Here is a 14,290-nt window from a genome sequence, read left to right as displayed (position 1 = left end):
GTAAATTGGGACTGAAACACAGGTTCTCCTACTCCAAATCCAGTACTCTTTTTATCTGATGTTTCCTAATTTGCAAGTGAACTAACAATAAGAGAACAGTCCAACAGGAAGGATGAGCTGCTTCAAAAGGGGCATGCTGTCTTATCATGTTCAAGAAGAGACTGTGAAGAATACCACAAATGGAATACCACAGAATATTACTGGGGTAAAATGAGATTAGATAATCTATCTTTAAACTCCATTCTAGTTCAAAGCTTCTATAAAAATAACAACAAAAGGGGCAGCTAGATGGCATAATGGATAGAAGACCAGCCCAGAAATCAGGAGGACCTGGGTTCAAATCCAGTCTCAGATATTTAATACATACTAGCTTTGTGACCCTAGGTATGTCACTAAATCCCAAGTGCCTAAGCAAATAAAACAAAACAAAGAAGAGACAGAAAGAAACTACCCAGATCCCAATGTGGTGTTCCCACTTATATACCTGTATCGGTGAATAAGTGCATTGAACATCTTCCCATCACTCCAGCATGAGGAAAAGTTAGTGCATTTGATTCCTGTGTAACCAGCTGTCACTTTCTGAGTCCACAATAGCAGCTTTTCCTTTGCTGACATGTCTCCTGATTCACCACTGATGTAGATGTCAGAGATCTGCCCAAATATAAGATATAGAATGATATTTTTCTCAAATAGGAGAAAGACTCCACTTAAAGACTCTTTTGCTACAACAGTTGGGAACAAAGAAAGAAGGAAAAATTTAAAAGGTGAAGAAGGAAGAACAGAGAAGGTGAAAAAAGGAAATACAAGTGGAAAGAGGCCAGTGGATGGAGAAAAGAGGAGAAAAAAGCAGGAAGAAAAAGGGGCCAAAGATAATAGGATATATAGAAGGATGGATCTGTGGCTAAGAGGACTGATAGGATTTCAGATGAGAATTCTAGTAGGGCAATCACAGCAGAAAAATGAAAGGCTTTCTTGCAAATATACAATCTTCTTTACTGATCTCTCTCTCCTTTGGACTTCTATAACACTTAAAACTGTGCCACATAATTTCTCTTTTAATTAGATATTGTTTTATATTATTCATTTTTGTTTCATGTTTGTTAGTTTTGTTTCCCAACCAGAGAATCTAAGTCCCTAAAAGAGAAACCATCATAAATAACTAGGAGCTCCCCAACAACAGGATCGACTGCCTAATGAGCCTAAGATCAAAGATTAAACAACCCTATCAGGAAGGCTCTGGAGGTCAGTCCTACATGGGGTAGGAAAATGGATTAGAGGTTTCTAAGAGCCCTTCTAGTCTGATGAAGGGCTTCTTCTGTATCTCCTACACTAGAGAGATCAAATACCCTAACAATTCTTCCCAGATCAACCCACCCCAGTGCAGTTAAATCAGATTAAAATGTAACTGGAAAATATTTAGCTTAAAAAAACAAACAACCCAATAATACAGATACTATGTTAATTTATGTCTTTCTACTTGAATTTGTTGTATATCACTACTCTATCCAGCATGACTTGTTGATGAATTGATTAATAGTCACTTAGTTTTATGCACAATATGAACAGCTTCATTTTGATAACGCTCACTGGGCTTGGACTCAGAAAGGCCTGGTTTAAATCTTGCTCTGAACATTCCAGGTAATCATAGGTGAGTCACTCAGCAATCCTCTAAGACTGTTACAGACCATCTATAAATTAATTGTCATTCCCAGACCTAAGAGTTCCCTGCTAAATTGGTGCTGACTGTTTTCAAAGTGCTTTCCCCATGGTAACTCTTGAGATATGTAATATAATGATTATTCTTCTTTATTTTACAGATAAGCAACTAAGGCACAGAGATAGGAGGTGATTGCCCTAATGTTACACATCAAGGACACTAGAAGTGGCACTCAGATCCAGTTCTCTAGGCTTCACATCCAATGTTTGTTTCATTCTGTGGAAAAGCACATCCATGTCCAAACACCAACAAAGTATTTCACTAGGCAGCAATCCTCTTAAGTAAATAAAATTCCACTTCCTTTTTATGATAACGCATTTGGCATACCATTTTCTTTCAATGGATCCTATGCAGGGATATGGGCTCTGATAAACAGAATATCTGCCTCTTTGGATATATTTATAGCATTCTTAGCAACAGGGCAGACAGCTTTCCTATCTCTACATTTTAGTGACTAAACATCTCTCTCTGCAGAAACAACTAGTGCTTTGCAATTTTTGCCACTTAGCTAGATATGAAGGTAAAATGTGGTTGTGTATAATTGAAAACAGGAGGATAACAGAGGTAAAAGGACTCAAAGTAAAAGGAACTTCTTTTTTCACTGATTTCCATTATAACAAATCCCAGGGTCTACTCTAACCAGAGCCTACTTTTCTGATGGCATTTTCCAACAGAGAATAAATCATAGCATTCCTATCTTGCTGTATACCTCAAAATATTTTTTTCCAAGATTATTTAACACATGCAGCTGTTCTGCTCCCTCACAAAGAACACTCATCCTATGCTGGGACAGTCATTGGGATTGTCAGGGGAATTAGAAAAACAGCTTTGTACAAATCTTCTGAGTAATTTCATTTAGCTTTACCCACCCCCTCTTCTTTCTGATCCTGCCCCCACACACACCCACACACCCCTACTTGGGCTGAGTAGAAGCTTCTAAATTGATCTCTAAAATCAACCAGAAATTCAGCATCAATTCCAGAGAACTGATTGGTTTCTAACAATGCAGCTGTTTGAATAAAGCCTCTCTAAGGATTTTCCCTTCAATCACATCAAAGGCCAAACCTCTCTATTTTGATCCTCTCCTGATCCACACGTGCCAAGGTTCTCTTATTATTAATTTTCCAACCCTTGATGCTTTTCTAATGATTTATTCATTCACTAAGCAAATTCTCTTGAGTATTTTCTGTGTGTACAGCCCTGTGCTGGGCACTAAGGCAGATACAAAACAAAACAAAACAAAACAAAAAACAAAAAACAAACAAACAAAAAAAAAAACAAAACACCACCACCATTCTTTTTTCTAATATAATTGGGGAGCCAAGATAAAATAGTTAAGTAGTAATATAAGATGACATTCAAGTAACAGCCCAAAGGAATAATAAATGCTATGTGTTGCAAAAATAGTTCTGATACTAACATGCCACATTACGATGGACAAGGAATCATCTTTTTCTGAACCTTTCAGCTCTTGTTTCAAGAGCTATGTTTCAGAACATCTTCCCTCTTTGACATTCTATGCTCTAATGCCCCTTTCTGTTTCAACATACTAATTCCTAAGGGTCCTTTCAAGCTCTTTTTCATATTCCATGATTTTAAGAGACCAGAAAGTGACTCATGCCTACTATAATAGTCAGAGAATACTTCAAAAGAAGTAGAACTTGAGTTGAATCTTGAAGAGATGGATAAACAAAGAAAATGGGCATTCCAAGTTAGGGAAAGAATGAATCAAATATTTGGAATTAAACTCTCGTACACAGATGTGACAGAATACTACAGCTTAGTAAGAAATACTAATATGGAGAAGCATGAGAAGAGATGAACATCATGATGCAAATAGAAATGAAGCAAGCAAAATAAGAAAAAATATATTCACACTGGCTAAAGCAATGATAATGGAAAGAAAAATATTACTAATATTTGTTAAATGTTATATGCTATAATAAATTATATCATAATATTGTACACTAATCATATACTGTATACCATAGAAATTATGTATCATAACCTACACTATTAAATAGTAGTAATGTTATTAGTACTATTAATAGTATGGTTTTTTTGGTGGAGAGTAAAGCTTCTTAAACTGGCAAACCCATATGGGGTCATAAAACTAAATATGAGGATCATGAAATAATTATCAATAAATACTTGGTTTGTATACTTATATGGGGAGGGTTAAGTAAAAATTTGTCCACTCAGGACCTCTTTTTACTACCTGAGAAAGTTTAGAGTATCCAGGTAAGGAAATTTCCTATATTCCTGAAGATCAATATTATCCTACAACTTAAAAGTCTTAAAGAGACAACTAAAGAGATTAAATGCTTTGCCCAGGGTCACATAAGCAAGCATTTATCAGAGGTGGTACCAGAATCTGGATTATCCTGACTCAGAGGCAGGGATGGCCTATCAATTACACCACACCACATCAACACCAAAAAAGTTTAGAGGCAGGTATCTCCCTTTGCATAGATGTAGGTACCTCCCACTCCTGCACAGTGCAAATAACTCCTTTGTAACTTGGTACAGTCTTCAAAACTTGTTGTGGCTGAAGAACTTATCATTAAGTCTGTGGCCAATCTAGAATTCTTCAGAATTCTATGTATTTAAACTACACTAGCTCTTGTATATTAGATATGTAGGAGTTGGAGAGAGTGCTAGAACTGAAGTCAGGCAGATTCCTCTTCCTGAGTTCAAATACTACCTCAGATACTAGGTGTGTGACCCCCTAAAGCCAGTCGCTTACTTCTGTTTGCCTCATTTTTCTCATCTGTAAAATGAGTTTGAAAAGAAAATGACGAACCACTCAAGTATCTTTGCCCAGAAAACCTTAACTGGGATTCATGAAGGGTGAGAAACAAGTGAAAAGCAACAACCACAATGGTCTTCTAGCTTGGTATAATTTACTGGAGTTTACAATCCACTGGTACAGCCTCTGAGAACTGTGAGACATGAAGGTAGAACATTAGTAGAGAAAATCACTTTATTGTGCTATAGAAATGTCAACCTTAACTCCGCCATTGCTAAAGAGAGATAGGGAAGGGAAAGGAAGGGAAGCTGTAGATATTTATACAATGAAAGAGCTGGGCCTGGAAAACATACTAGCTAAGCTCCCTCCAAGCACATCAAGCTGCCCTATTATAATTATAGGTATAATTAAGAATGAAGCCCAGGGCATGGGGTAGCAGAGACATCCCCAAGGAAGCAGTAGCTAATTTGTCAGGGCCTAAGGAAGTCAATAGATACCACACTCTTTCACTCATGGTGGAAAGTAAAGAGGATTTTCATCAACTTACTTTGCTGACAAAGAAGGGAGTAAGAGCAAGAATATGGCAGCAGCATGGGATGGGGAATGACAATGACCAAAAAAAAAAAAAAAAAAAAAAAAAAAGTACAACCCACACAGTGGGTATAGGAAGACAGCCAGCAGGATCAGCATTGGAACCATAATTAATATGCAGTTGCTCACTTCCTTCTCCAAAGCTGATAGGTTTATCATTCTGAAAATCATTCTGCCAGCTACTACTATATAGCCTACATTAACTCTGTCCTACCAGGCAGACGGCTAGGCTGGAATCTGTTAGCATAAACATAACTGTAGCATGTGATTCACCAAGTTCTTAAAAGGAAATATGCCCCAAGACTATGCAAATCATATAAGTCTCCATTACTGGATATATAGCTGCTCTCTAGGCATGTTTTAGAAATTTCAGTCATTCTTTAACTAGAAGGACACAATGTCCACAACAAATTTCCCTTTCAAGTACTAAACCCCGTATAGCCATAGAAATACCCTGGAATGACACTGATGCATTGTTGGTGGAGTTGTGAAAGAATCCAACCATTCTGGAGAGCAATCTGGAATTATGCCCAAAAAGTTATCAAAATGTGCATACCCTTTGAACCAGCCATACTACTACTGGGCTTATACCCCAAGGAACTACTAGAGAAGGGAAAGGGTCCTGTATGTGCCAAAATGTTTGTGGCAGCTCTTTTCGTAGTGGCTAGAAGCTGGAAGATGAATGGATGTCCATCAATTGGAGAATGGTTGGGTAAACTATGGTATATGAATGTTATGGAATATTATTGTTCTATAAGAAATGACCAACAGGAGAAATACAGAGAGGCTTGGAGAGACTTACATCAACTGATGCTGAGTGAAATGAGCAGAACCAGAAGATCATTATACACTTCAACAATGATACTGTACGAGGATGTATGCTGATGGAAGTGGATTTCTTCAACATAGAGAAGAGCTAATCCAATTCCAATTGATTAATGATGGACAGAACCAGCTACATCCAGAAAAGGAACACTGGGAAATGAATGTAAACTGTTATTTTTACCTTCTGAATCCAATTCTTCCTGTGCAACAAAAAAATTCAGTTCTACACACATATATTGTATCTAAATTATACTGTAATATATTTAACATATATAAGACTGCTTGCCATCTGGGGGAGGGGGTTGGGGGAGGAAGGGAAAAAATCTGAATAGAAGTAAGTGCAAGGGATAATGTTGTAAAAAATTACCCATGCATATGTACTGTCAAAAAATGTTATAATTATAAAATAAAATAAAAAATTAAAAAATAAATAAATAAATAAATAAATTAAAAAAAAAAAAAAAAAAAAAAAAAAAAAAAAGAAATACCCTGGAATAAGCACTGGAGCTTTGGTGAACTCAAGACATTCCCAGGCTAGATGTCAATCCTGAAATTTGTGACTGCTTTCTTGTGTAGGTTAAATTCCTGAAATATTCAAAACAAGTTTCCTTGGGAAAGTGCTAGATTTGCTCTGTGCAGACAGCAGTTCCCTGCCTGACTCATGTGTCCTTCCTTATTGTCACATTTATCAGCTGGTGGTTCAGGTTCTAGTCAGCTGATCCAGTCTTAATTCTTAACTTAGACGCCAATATGATTTTTCTGAATCAAAACATACTGCTCCGACAGCCTGCTGACTGACCTCATGGCTCCACATAGCAACCCTAGGAAGTAACCGCCTGCTAAGGAACAAACCAAGCAACAATTCTCAGAAGAAGGTTGTTTTGGAGACTAATAAAACCTCTGCAGGTCTAAGTCTCAGGGGCTTTAGCTCTCAAGAAACTTTAAAGTCTTCATTTGTCCAGTTGGGCTGATCCCACAGGAGCAAACAAGATCTAGAGATAAAGCTTCTGGAATCAGACTGCATTCTATACTTTATCCCTCAAAGATAACTTCCTGCCCTTCTCCCCCACACACACTTTCACTCTCAATCTTCTATGTCTTTATTATTCCTCCATCATTGGCATCCTAATCATCCCTTCAAAGCTTACTTAGATGCCATCTCCTCCTTGCAACCTTCTCCAATCTCTCCTACTTAAAAATAATTTCTCCCAGAGCAGCTAGGTGGCACAGTGGATAGAGCACCAGCTCTGAAATCAGGAGGATCTGAGTTCAAATCTGACATCAGACACTTAACGTTTCCTAGCTGGGTGACCCTAGGCAAGTCACTTAACCCCAATTGCCTCAACCAAAATAATAATAATAATAATGATGATGATGATGATGATGATGATGATAATTTCTTCCTCACCTGACCTATAGCATTTTCATTCTTCTTAGTCAATTTTCATAGCCTAAAGTATGCCTTATTTATTTTATATTTGCCCCTAATAGTAGAACTATAAGTTCAGTGAAACTAAGGATTATGTGATATCTTCCTCAGTGCCTTAGAAGGGTTTTGTATGCAGTAACTATTTAATAAAGTACTAAAAGAAGAAGGAAATGAACTGCTATTGAATAAATAAAAGAGGTACTGATGGGATGAAGTAAATGTCTCAGGCAAATTTGATTCACATACTCAAAAAAAGCAAAAGTGATGAATTCTTATGATGTAGAAACACCCAAACTGCCTTTGCTCAAAGATCCTGTACAGTTAGATGGACTCTTCTATTTCAGGGGATGAAATATCTATCACAAGTCCTACACCAACTGTACTCTTTAAACAAAAACTTTGCCAGGCTACTTCTCTCTCCCTTATCCAGCCCTCATCACCTAGAAAAGGGCTTCTTAAATTTTTTCCACTTATCATCTCTTTTTACCCAAGAAATTTTTATGTGATCCTAGATATATAGGTATACAAAACAGATATATAAATTGCTAATAAATTATAATTTTGCGATCCCTTTCCCACATTCAGTTATGAGATTAAGAAGCAGAGTTTTAGAATCTCTTTCCAAAAGTCAATATAGGCAACCTCCAAACTTCCTGTCCTTTCTTTCATTACCCAACCACTTTAAGAATTCATTCACGAACTTCATCTTGTCAAGGAATATTTTGTTAACACTACCTCTACCAAAACAAAACAAAATAGATCACATCAACTGCTAAATAAAACTTCAATTATTTCACTAGTTTTCCTATCTAAAATAAAGTCCCCTCTTATAACCTGATATCCAAAAGATATGTGCACACACACCACCATCATTCTGTCCTTCAACACTCCCCAACCTCCAACATATCATAAAGTTGATTAAAATCCATCAAGGAACCAATTATCTAGTCATAGGCCAGTCTTTCTCCAATGATTTTTCCCCCACTTCCATTTGTCTTCAGCCTCTATAAATTTTCACACCACACACTAGACTACCACCACAGAAAGCACTAGAACAAAATACCAATTAAAGGTTCTCTAGCCTCCCTGGGAAAGGCTCAAATAAGTAGCTTTCTGCTTAAGAAATACATGTAACTCAAGTTCTTGCTGAGAGATAGTATGATAAACCTAGAAATGGCCCTGCCCCAAAGTCTTCCTAACTATCAATGGTCAAGGGTCTCTCCTTTTGGCTCTGTCCTTTTCCTTTTCAAGCTCTTCAAGTATATATGCCCATCTCTCCTTTCATACAGACTAACATGCACTGAATGATGTCAGCCATTTATATCACTATAAATTCCAGAAAACACTGATCTAAGCAACCAAGTCGGTATTCAGTTCCTTCCTCTTCTGACTGTTCAATGCTTGGAATCATCAAGCTGCTTCTGAGAACTCTGTGTCCATTATCCTAATATAGAGGGTCATGAAACCCATGAAAATATAACATATTTAGAAAGATGGACCTGAACCAACAGAAAGAACTGCACTTTATAAGCCCCTGTAGGAAATAAAGCACAGTAAATACATCTCTCCAGGTAAAAATAACTAGAAGGAAGAAGCTCTTTCCCCTTTTGTCCCTACTTCCTCCACAGCCTCTCATCCCTTCAAACACCCTTCATCTCTATTATACTAATTGTAGAAAGTAAAGTCTAGCCTCCCCATTACCTTGTATCTTATGATATAACTTCTGGTTGCTGGGAAACAAAGAAAGAGGCCAGTAGAGAATAAACAGACCCTATCCCTGCACAGCATTAGGTACCCTCATCATACACTTACAATACTTATTAATTACCTATAATCATCGGCTTACCCATAGAGACATACTTGGTTTCAAGCTCCAAAGGGGAACCCAAAATAGATTCAGCTTGTCAGGTCCCAATGGGTCATTGACTTTACACTATAAGGCTCAGTTTAATTTCATGTTGGAGAAGATGGGATGGGCTTCCCTGTTCTTCACCCTAATCTCACATCAAGAGGACTCAGAACCAGAAGAAGAGCCTAACCATTTCTTCAGCATACCCACCCACCTCCTTGGGACCCCACGACAGGATGTGGCCGGCTTCCAAAGACAGGACACCATCGTCTTCAGAGAGCGAAGTGGAACTTTTGCTAGGCTCAGCATCTTTCAGTTGGAGCCCTTTCCAGTGGGGCCCATCGCTGCCATAGCCAGAAGAGGAGGGCAAAATACCACTTGTAGTAAGGACACTAACAGACAAGTCACTCTGGGAAGTGGTTAGCTTGGCACCAAGGTAGGTTTCTTGCCCCATGGGAGCAAGTTTTCTAGGAGATGACGAAGATACCCTGGGAGGTTTCTCAAATCTGCGTCTTTCTAGCTGCTCCACCAAGGGTGAAGGAGTGGACAATTCTGAGGCTGTCTCAGGCTCTGCAGACCAGGAACCTATCCAGGCAGTACTTAACATGCTCTGTGCTTGTCCCTCCAGATCGTCTGATGACATGCCCCTAGTTCCTGGGACTGTAAGATGGTTTGTCCTGGGCAAAGTGTTCATTCTGAACCCAAGCTGAGTATTCTCTTTATCAACCGTAGTTTCTTTTTGCAAAGGGAGTAGTACAGCCCTGCTGCTGCAGGATGCTGTCCTCTGAAATGCTACCAGCCGGCTCACTGACTTCTCACAGTTCCTCTCTGCTGGGTTGTCAAAAAGGTGAGCAATGACAGTTGTCCCCTCTTCAAGGGAATCCCTGACCCTTCCAACTCCTGTTGGCCCATCATCTACCAGCAATTGAGCTGTCTGGATTTCCCCTTGGAACTTTTCTTTCACCTGTACAATCAGCCCTTGGTCTCCAGTCCCAAGGCTGGGGACCAGGTCTCTGAGAGGAGCAACATCCTGGGGAGGACTCTCCACAATTTCCTCTTCTTCCCCATGGGAGAGACTCACACTTGTTCTCAACTTCTTTGGTGGTTCATTCTCTTCAACTGCTTCAATCCCTTCTGAGGGCTCCTCCTTAAGAAAAGCCTCTGTTGGGGGGGGCTTTTTCCCTCTCCACTTCCTTTTGAACCGAGCTCTCTTCTTAGGAGATATGGGAGGTTTCCCTGGAACAATTACTGAGTCCTTTGGTTCCTTAACACATCCTAGAGAATTCCCCATATCCTCCTTTTACCAAATCTCGGCAACAATGCAGTGAAGCTGATCCTGGGCTCCCAGAAAAATCCCAACCTCGGTTTCATCAGATTAGTGGTACATTTCCAACCACATACTCTGGTGACAATCCCTCTGATTCTGACTCCCTCCCTTTCTCTCTCCCAGACTCTTCCAGCCGCTGCTATTTCAGACAGCCATCTTACAGGCTCAGAGCTGCAACAAGACACAAATTCAAAGCATCTCACTGCAGTTCAGAAATCACTTGACCTAAAAGCAGACAGAGACCGGATTGGCTGCAGCTTCCTCTCTCCAAATATGAGGTAATTGGAGCACTGCCCTCAGTAACACAAACAGAAAGCAAAAAGCAGATAGAAACAAGGGAAGGGGAGAGGAGGGGTGTGTGTGTGTGTGTGTGTGTGTGTGTGTGTGTGTGTGTGTAAATGTATGAATATATGGAGGAGGGAGGAATATGGATGAAAATAACATAAAGGAAGGAAAAGGAAAATAAGAATGGGGAAGCTCTGACATGTTCGGCTGCAACTGAGAAGGAAAATTTAGAATCAACCTTGGCTAAGGAGCCTACAAATGATTTAGCGAGACCCCAAAGTTGAAAATGAAAACAATCTTAGCTGTTAAGAGTAAGATATATAAAGACTATAAATCAGATGCCTATATAATTCCATAATTATAAAATACTAGACAAGATACAGACATTTTGGTTGCTTTTTGTTTGATTTTTACCAATCTCAAAAAAGATAGGTTTATTCCCAACCTTGTATAATACAAGGTAGAGACTTAAATGGGGGAAAAAAAAAAAAAAGGAACTATTCTTTAAGACTCCATTTTATTGTAGCATTTCTTGAGGTTATCCTAAAGAGCAAAGAGGAATGGTTGCTATTGCTTGATCCTTCCCCAATGTAAACACATAATGTTGTAATGACAGTTTATTTCCCTTTACACACACACAGACTTTCATATACACTTTCATATATGTATTCATGCTTACATAAACACACACAGAGAACAAAAATATTCCTCCTAGTAGGAACCCCACACTAGTCTAAAAAGGGACACAAGAGACTTAAATATGCTATCTTTTAGTGGAGGAAAAAAGGAAGTCTTTGTTTTTCCATTTGTAAAATGAAGCATTTATGTAGATGATCACTAAGTATTTAAGTTATCACAGTGAGAGCCATCTGCCCCACCCACACTAGATGATATCACACTGCAGGGCAGTAAATGCTGACTTCAGGTATAAAAATTAGAATTTAAAATCTTCATGTTTCCCAAACATATTTCTGGCATCTCCCTGTAGAAGGGAAGCATCTTACACACTATAGATCTGCCTATTTGTGGCATTTGGGTGATTCTACCTACGTTTGTCTGACCAAAAGAAAAATGTATATGGGGCTAAGGATGAGAGTACTGCAAACAGGATATATATATAGTCCCTATCTGGGATGTATGCCAGAAAGTGGCCTGATTATTCTAGACTGATCAAACCCAGATAGTAGCCAGAGGCTGCCAACCTAGCTCCAAGCCCTGAAGATCTCTGTGCTAGTCCAGCTACTGAATAAATCCTCTAGAGACTCACAAGCTCTTCCTACTAAAGAGAAGAGATGACATGCCTTAAAGCCCAGGCTCCTCCCCACCCAGTCTGAGCCTCTCAGTGATGCTCCATCTGTTTTCACAACTGCAGTCTGTCAGCTCCCTAAATATACTGTCCTCCCAAAGAACTGTACTACCACCTAGTGGCCTTCACAAATCACAGCAAGAGACACCAAACCTTTGGAAAAAAAAAAACCAGGATGCAAATAGATGGAGAAAAACTGAGACTCTCCCCCATCAGTCACATTGCATAATTCATTCCACCATAAGACACATACACTAGGCTTGGTAGTACAATACAGGCTCTCAAAAAGTTCCTACAAAGACAATTTCGAGCTGCAGGACTGTTAAGCAGAGATGGAGGATTCCTGTTTTATTTATCAAATATCAACAAATACCAAAGACAAGTAGGGAAGCAAAAGTCAAGGGTTTATATGGGAACTATGGGAACTTTTACAAGAAGTCTAATGCAGGGGCAACTAGATGGTGCAGACGATAGAATATAGTTCAAATGTGACCTCATACACTTAGCACTTACAAGCTATGTGATCCTGGGCAAGTCACTTAGCCCCAATTGCCTCGTCCCTCTTCCCCCCAAAAAAGAAAAGCCTAGTTCAGCTAAAGCACTTTTTCCTATCACAGGCCCCTTGCACGTGACATTCAATCAAACCATTCCATTTCCTTCTCAACCTCTATCTTCTCACAAAGTTGACCTTGCACAAAATCAAGGCTTCCTAGCACTCCTGACCAAACTTAATGGAAGGCAGACTGGGAAGAACATCTAAACCTATGACATACACAAGGCAGCACACTGAACTCTTCTCCACCCCACCCCCACCTCCAAGGGCAGAGACTGTCTTGCCTTTCTTTGTATACCCAGTACTTGTATGACAATGAACACCTAATAAATAGATGGTTTTTAACTGACTGAACCCAAATCCTCTGACTAAGTCTAACAGCCTCTCCACTCCACACTAAGCTACTGTCCATTAGACAGCAGGCTCCTTGGAGGCAGGAATCTTTTGGTTGATCTTTGTAAGCGGAGCACCTACAGAAGTGTCTTAGACAGAGTAGAGAGATAAATGTTTGTTGAGCTGATATAAGGTGAGACCAGATTGGCCTTTCCTAGGGTTGTTGCATCAAACTTGGATGACTCCAGGAAAACTTTTACTTGGACCCATCCCCCAATTTGGGAGCAGAATCTTCAGACCTTAAATACCTGGACAACCCTTCACTGATATCCTCTGTGCCTTTTCCCTGCGATGCTAGCTGATGACTTTCTCCAAAATCAATCCATCTTTGCAAATACTACAGGAATTTTCCCAAGTCCCAACATGGTTGATCTTTCAATTATTCAATATAAATTTTTGTGAAGTCCTTACTATGTGTAAAGCCCCATGCTTGATAGTCAGAGGATAAAAAGAGGTCTGAGAAACCATCCCTGAGTTCCCTGAAATAAAACTGTTCCCACTATAATTTATTCTCTACATATCTACAAAAGTGATTTCCCTAAAGCATAGATTTGATCACATCACCATAAACTATCAATAAGCTCCAGGGATTCTCTATTGTCTTTAGTATCAAATAAAAACTGACTTTTAAAGTCCTTCACAAGTTGACTCCAATCTATCTTTCCAGACTCATTAAATATTATTCTACTTCCAACACTTTTTGTTCCAACCAAATTGAACTTCTTTTTTAAAATTTTCTCATCTCTTAATTTTGTATTCATTATGCAAAAATGTAAGTCCATATAGTTTTCCTTTTCTTTCTCTTTCCAGTCCCCCTGGCACAGGGATGGTATATGATGGGCACTTGATAAATGCATTTAATAAATGCTCTAATTTCACTTTTCTACCCTTCTGATCTTGCCCTGGTGGTTAGCTAATTTTACTCCACACTATCCACAGCTTTCTAGTCCCTTTCTATTACTAATCCCAAATCCTTTTGCCTCTTCTGTGTGCATGCGCAAACTGAACTGAGCTGGAGAAGTCACACAACCATGATGATTGAAAATATGATAAATTCAAGGCAATTCCAACAGACGTGATAGAAAGAGCCATCCATATCTAGAGAGAGAACTATAGAGAATGAATGTGATAAAAGCATAGTATTTTCACCATTTTTGGGGTAGTTTTTTTGTTTGCTTGTTTTTCCCCCTTTTTGATCTAAATTTTCTTGCAAAGTATGAAAAATGAGGAAATACATTTAAAAGTATTGCACATGTTTAACCTATA

General features: G+C 38.9%; 1 protein-coding gene across 7 annotated transcripts in view; it reads right to left on the bottom strand.

Moving 5' to 3' along the window:
- Nucleotides 1-14,290, bottom strand: part of MACF1 (microtubule actin crosslinking factor 1) — a 255,446-nt gene that overhangs the window by 198,187 nt on the left and 42,969 nt on the right. For all 7 annotated transcript variants that reach the window (XM_074305230.1, XM_074305222.1, XM_074305225.1 and 4 more), the window contains one exon: nucleotides 485-651. In XM_074305230.1, coding sequence (XP_074161331.1) covers nucleotides 485-651 — 167 coding nt within the window. The remainder of the gene's footprint in view (nucleotides 1-484; nucleotides 652-14,290) is intronic.

The sequence above is a fragment of the Sminthopsis crassicaudata genome, chromosome 3 (genome assembly GCF_048593235.1).
Source record: "Sminthopsis crassicaudata isolate SCR6 chromosome 3, ASM4859323v1, whole genome shotgun sequence".
Lineage (NCBI taxonomy): Eukaryota > Metazoa > Chordata > Mammalia > Dasyuromorphia > Dasyuridae > Sminthopsis > Sminthopsis crassicaudata.
This window is presented reverse-complemented; position numbering and strand designations above follow the sequence as displayed.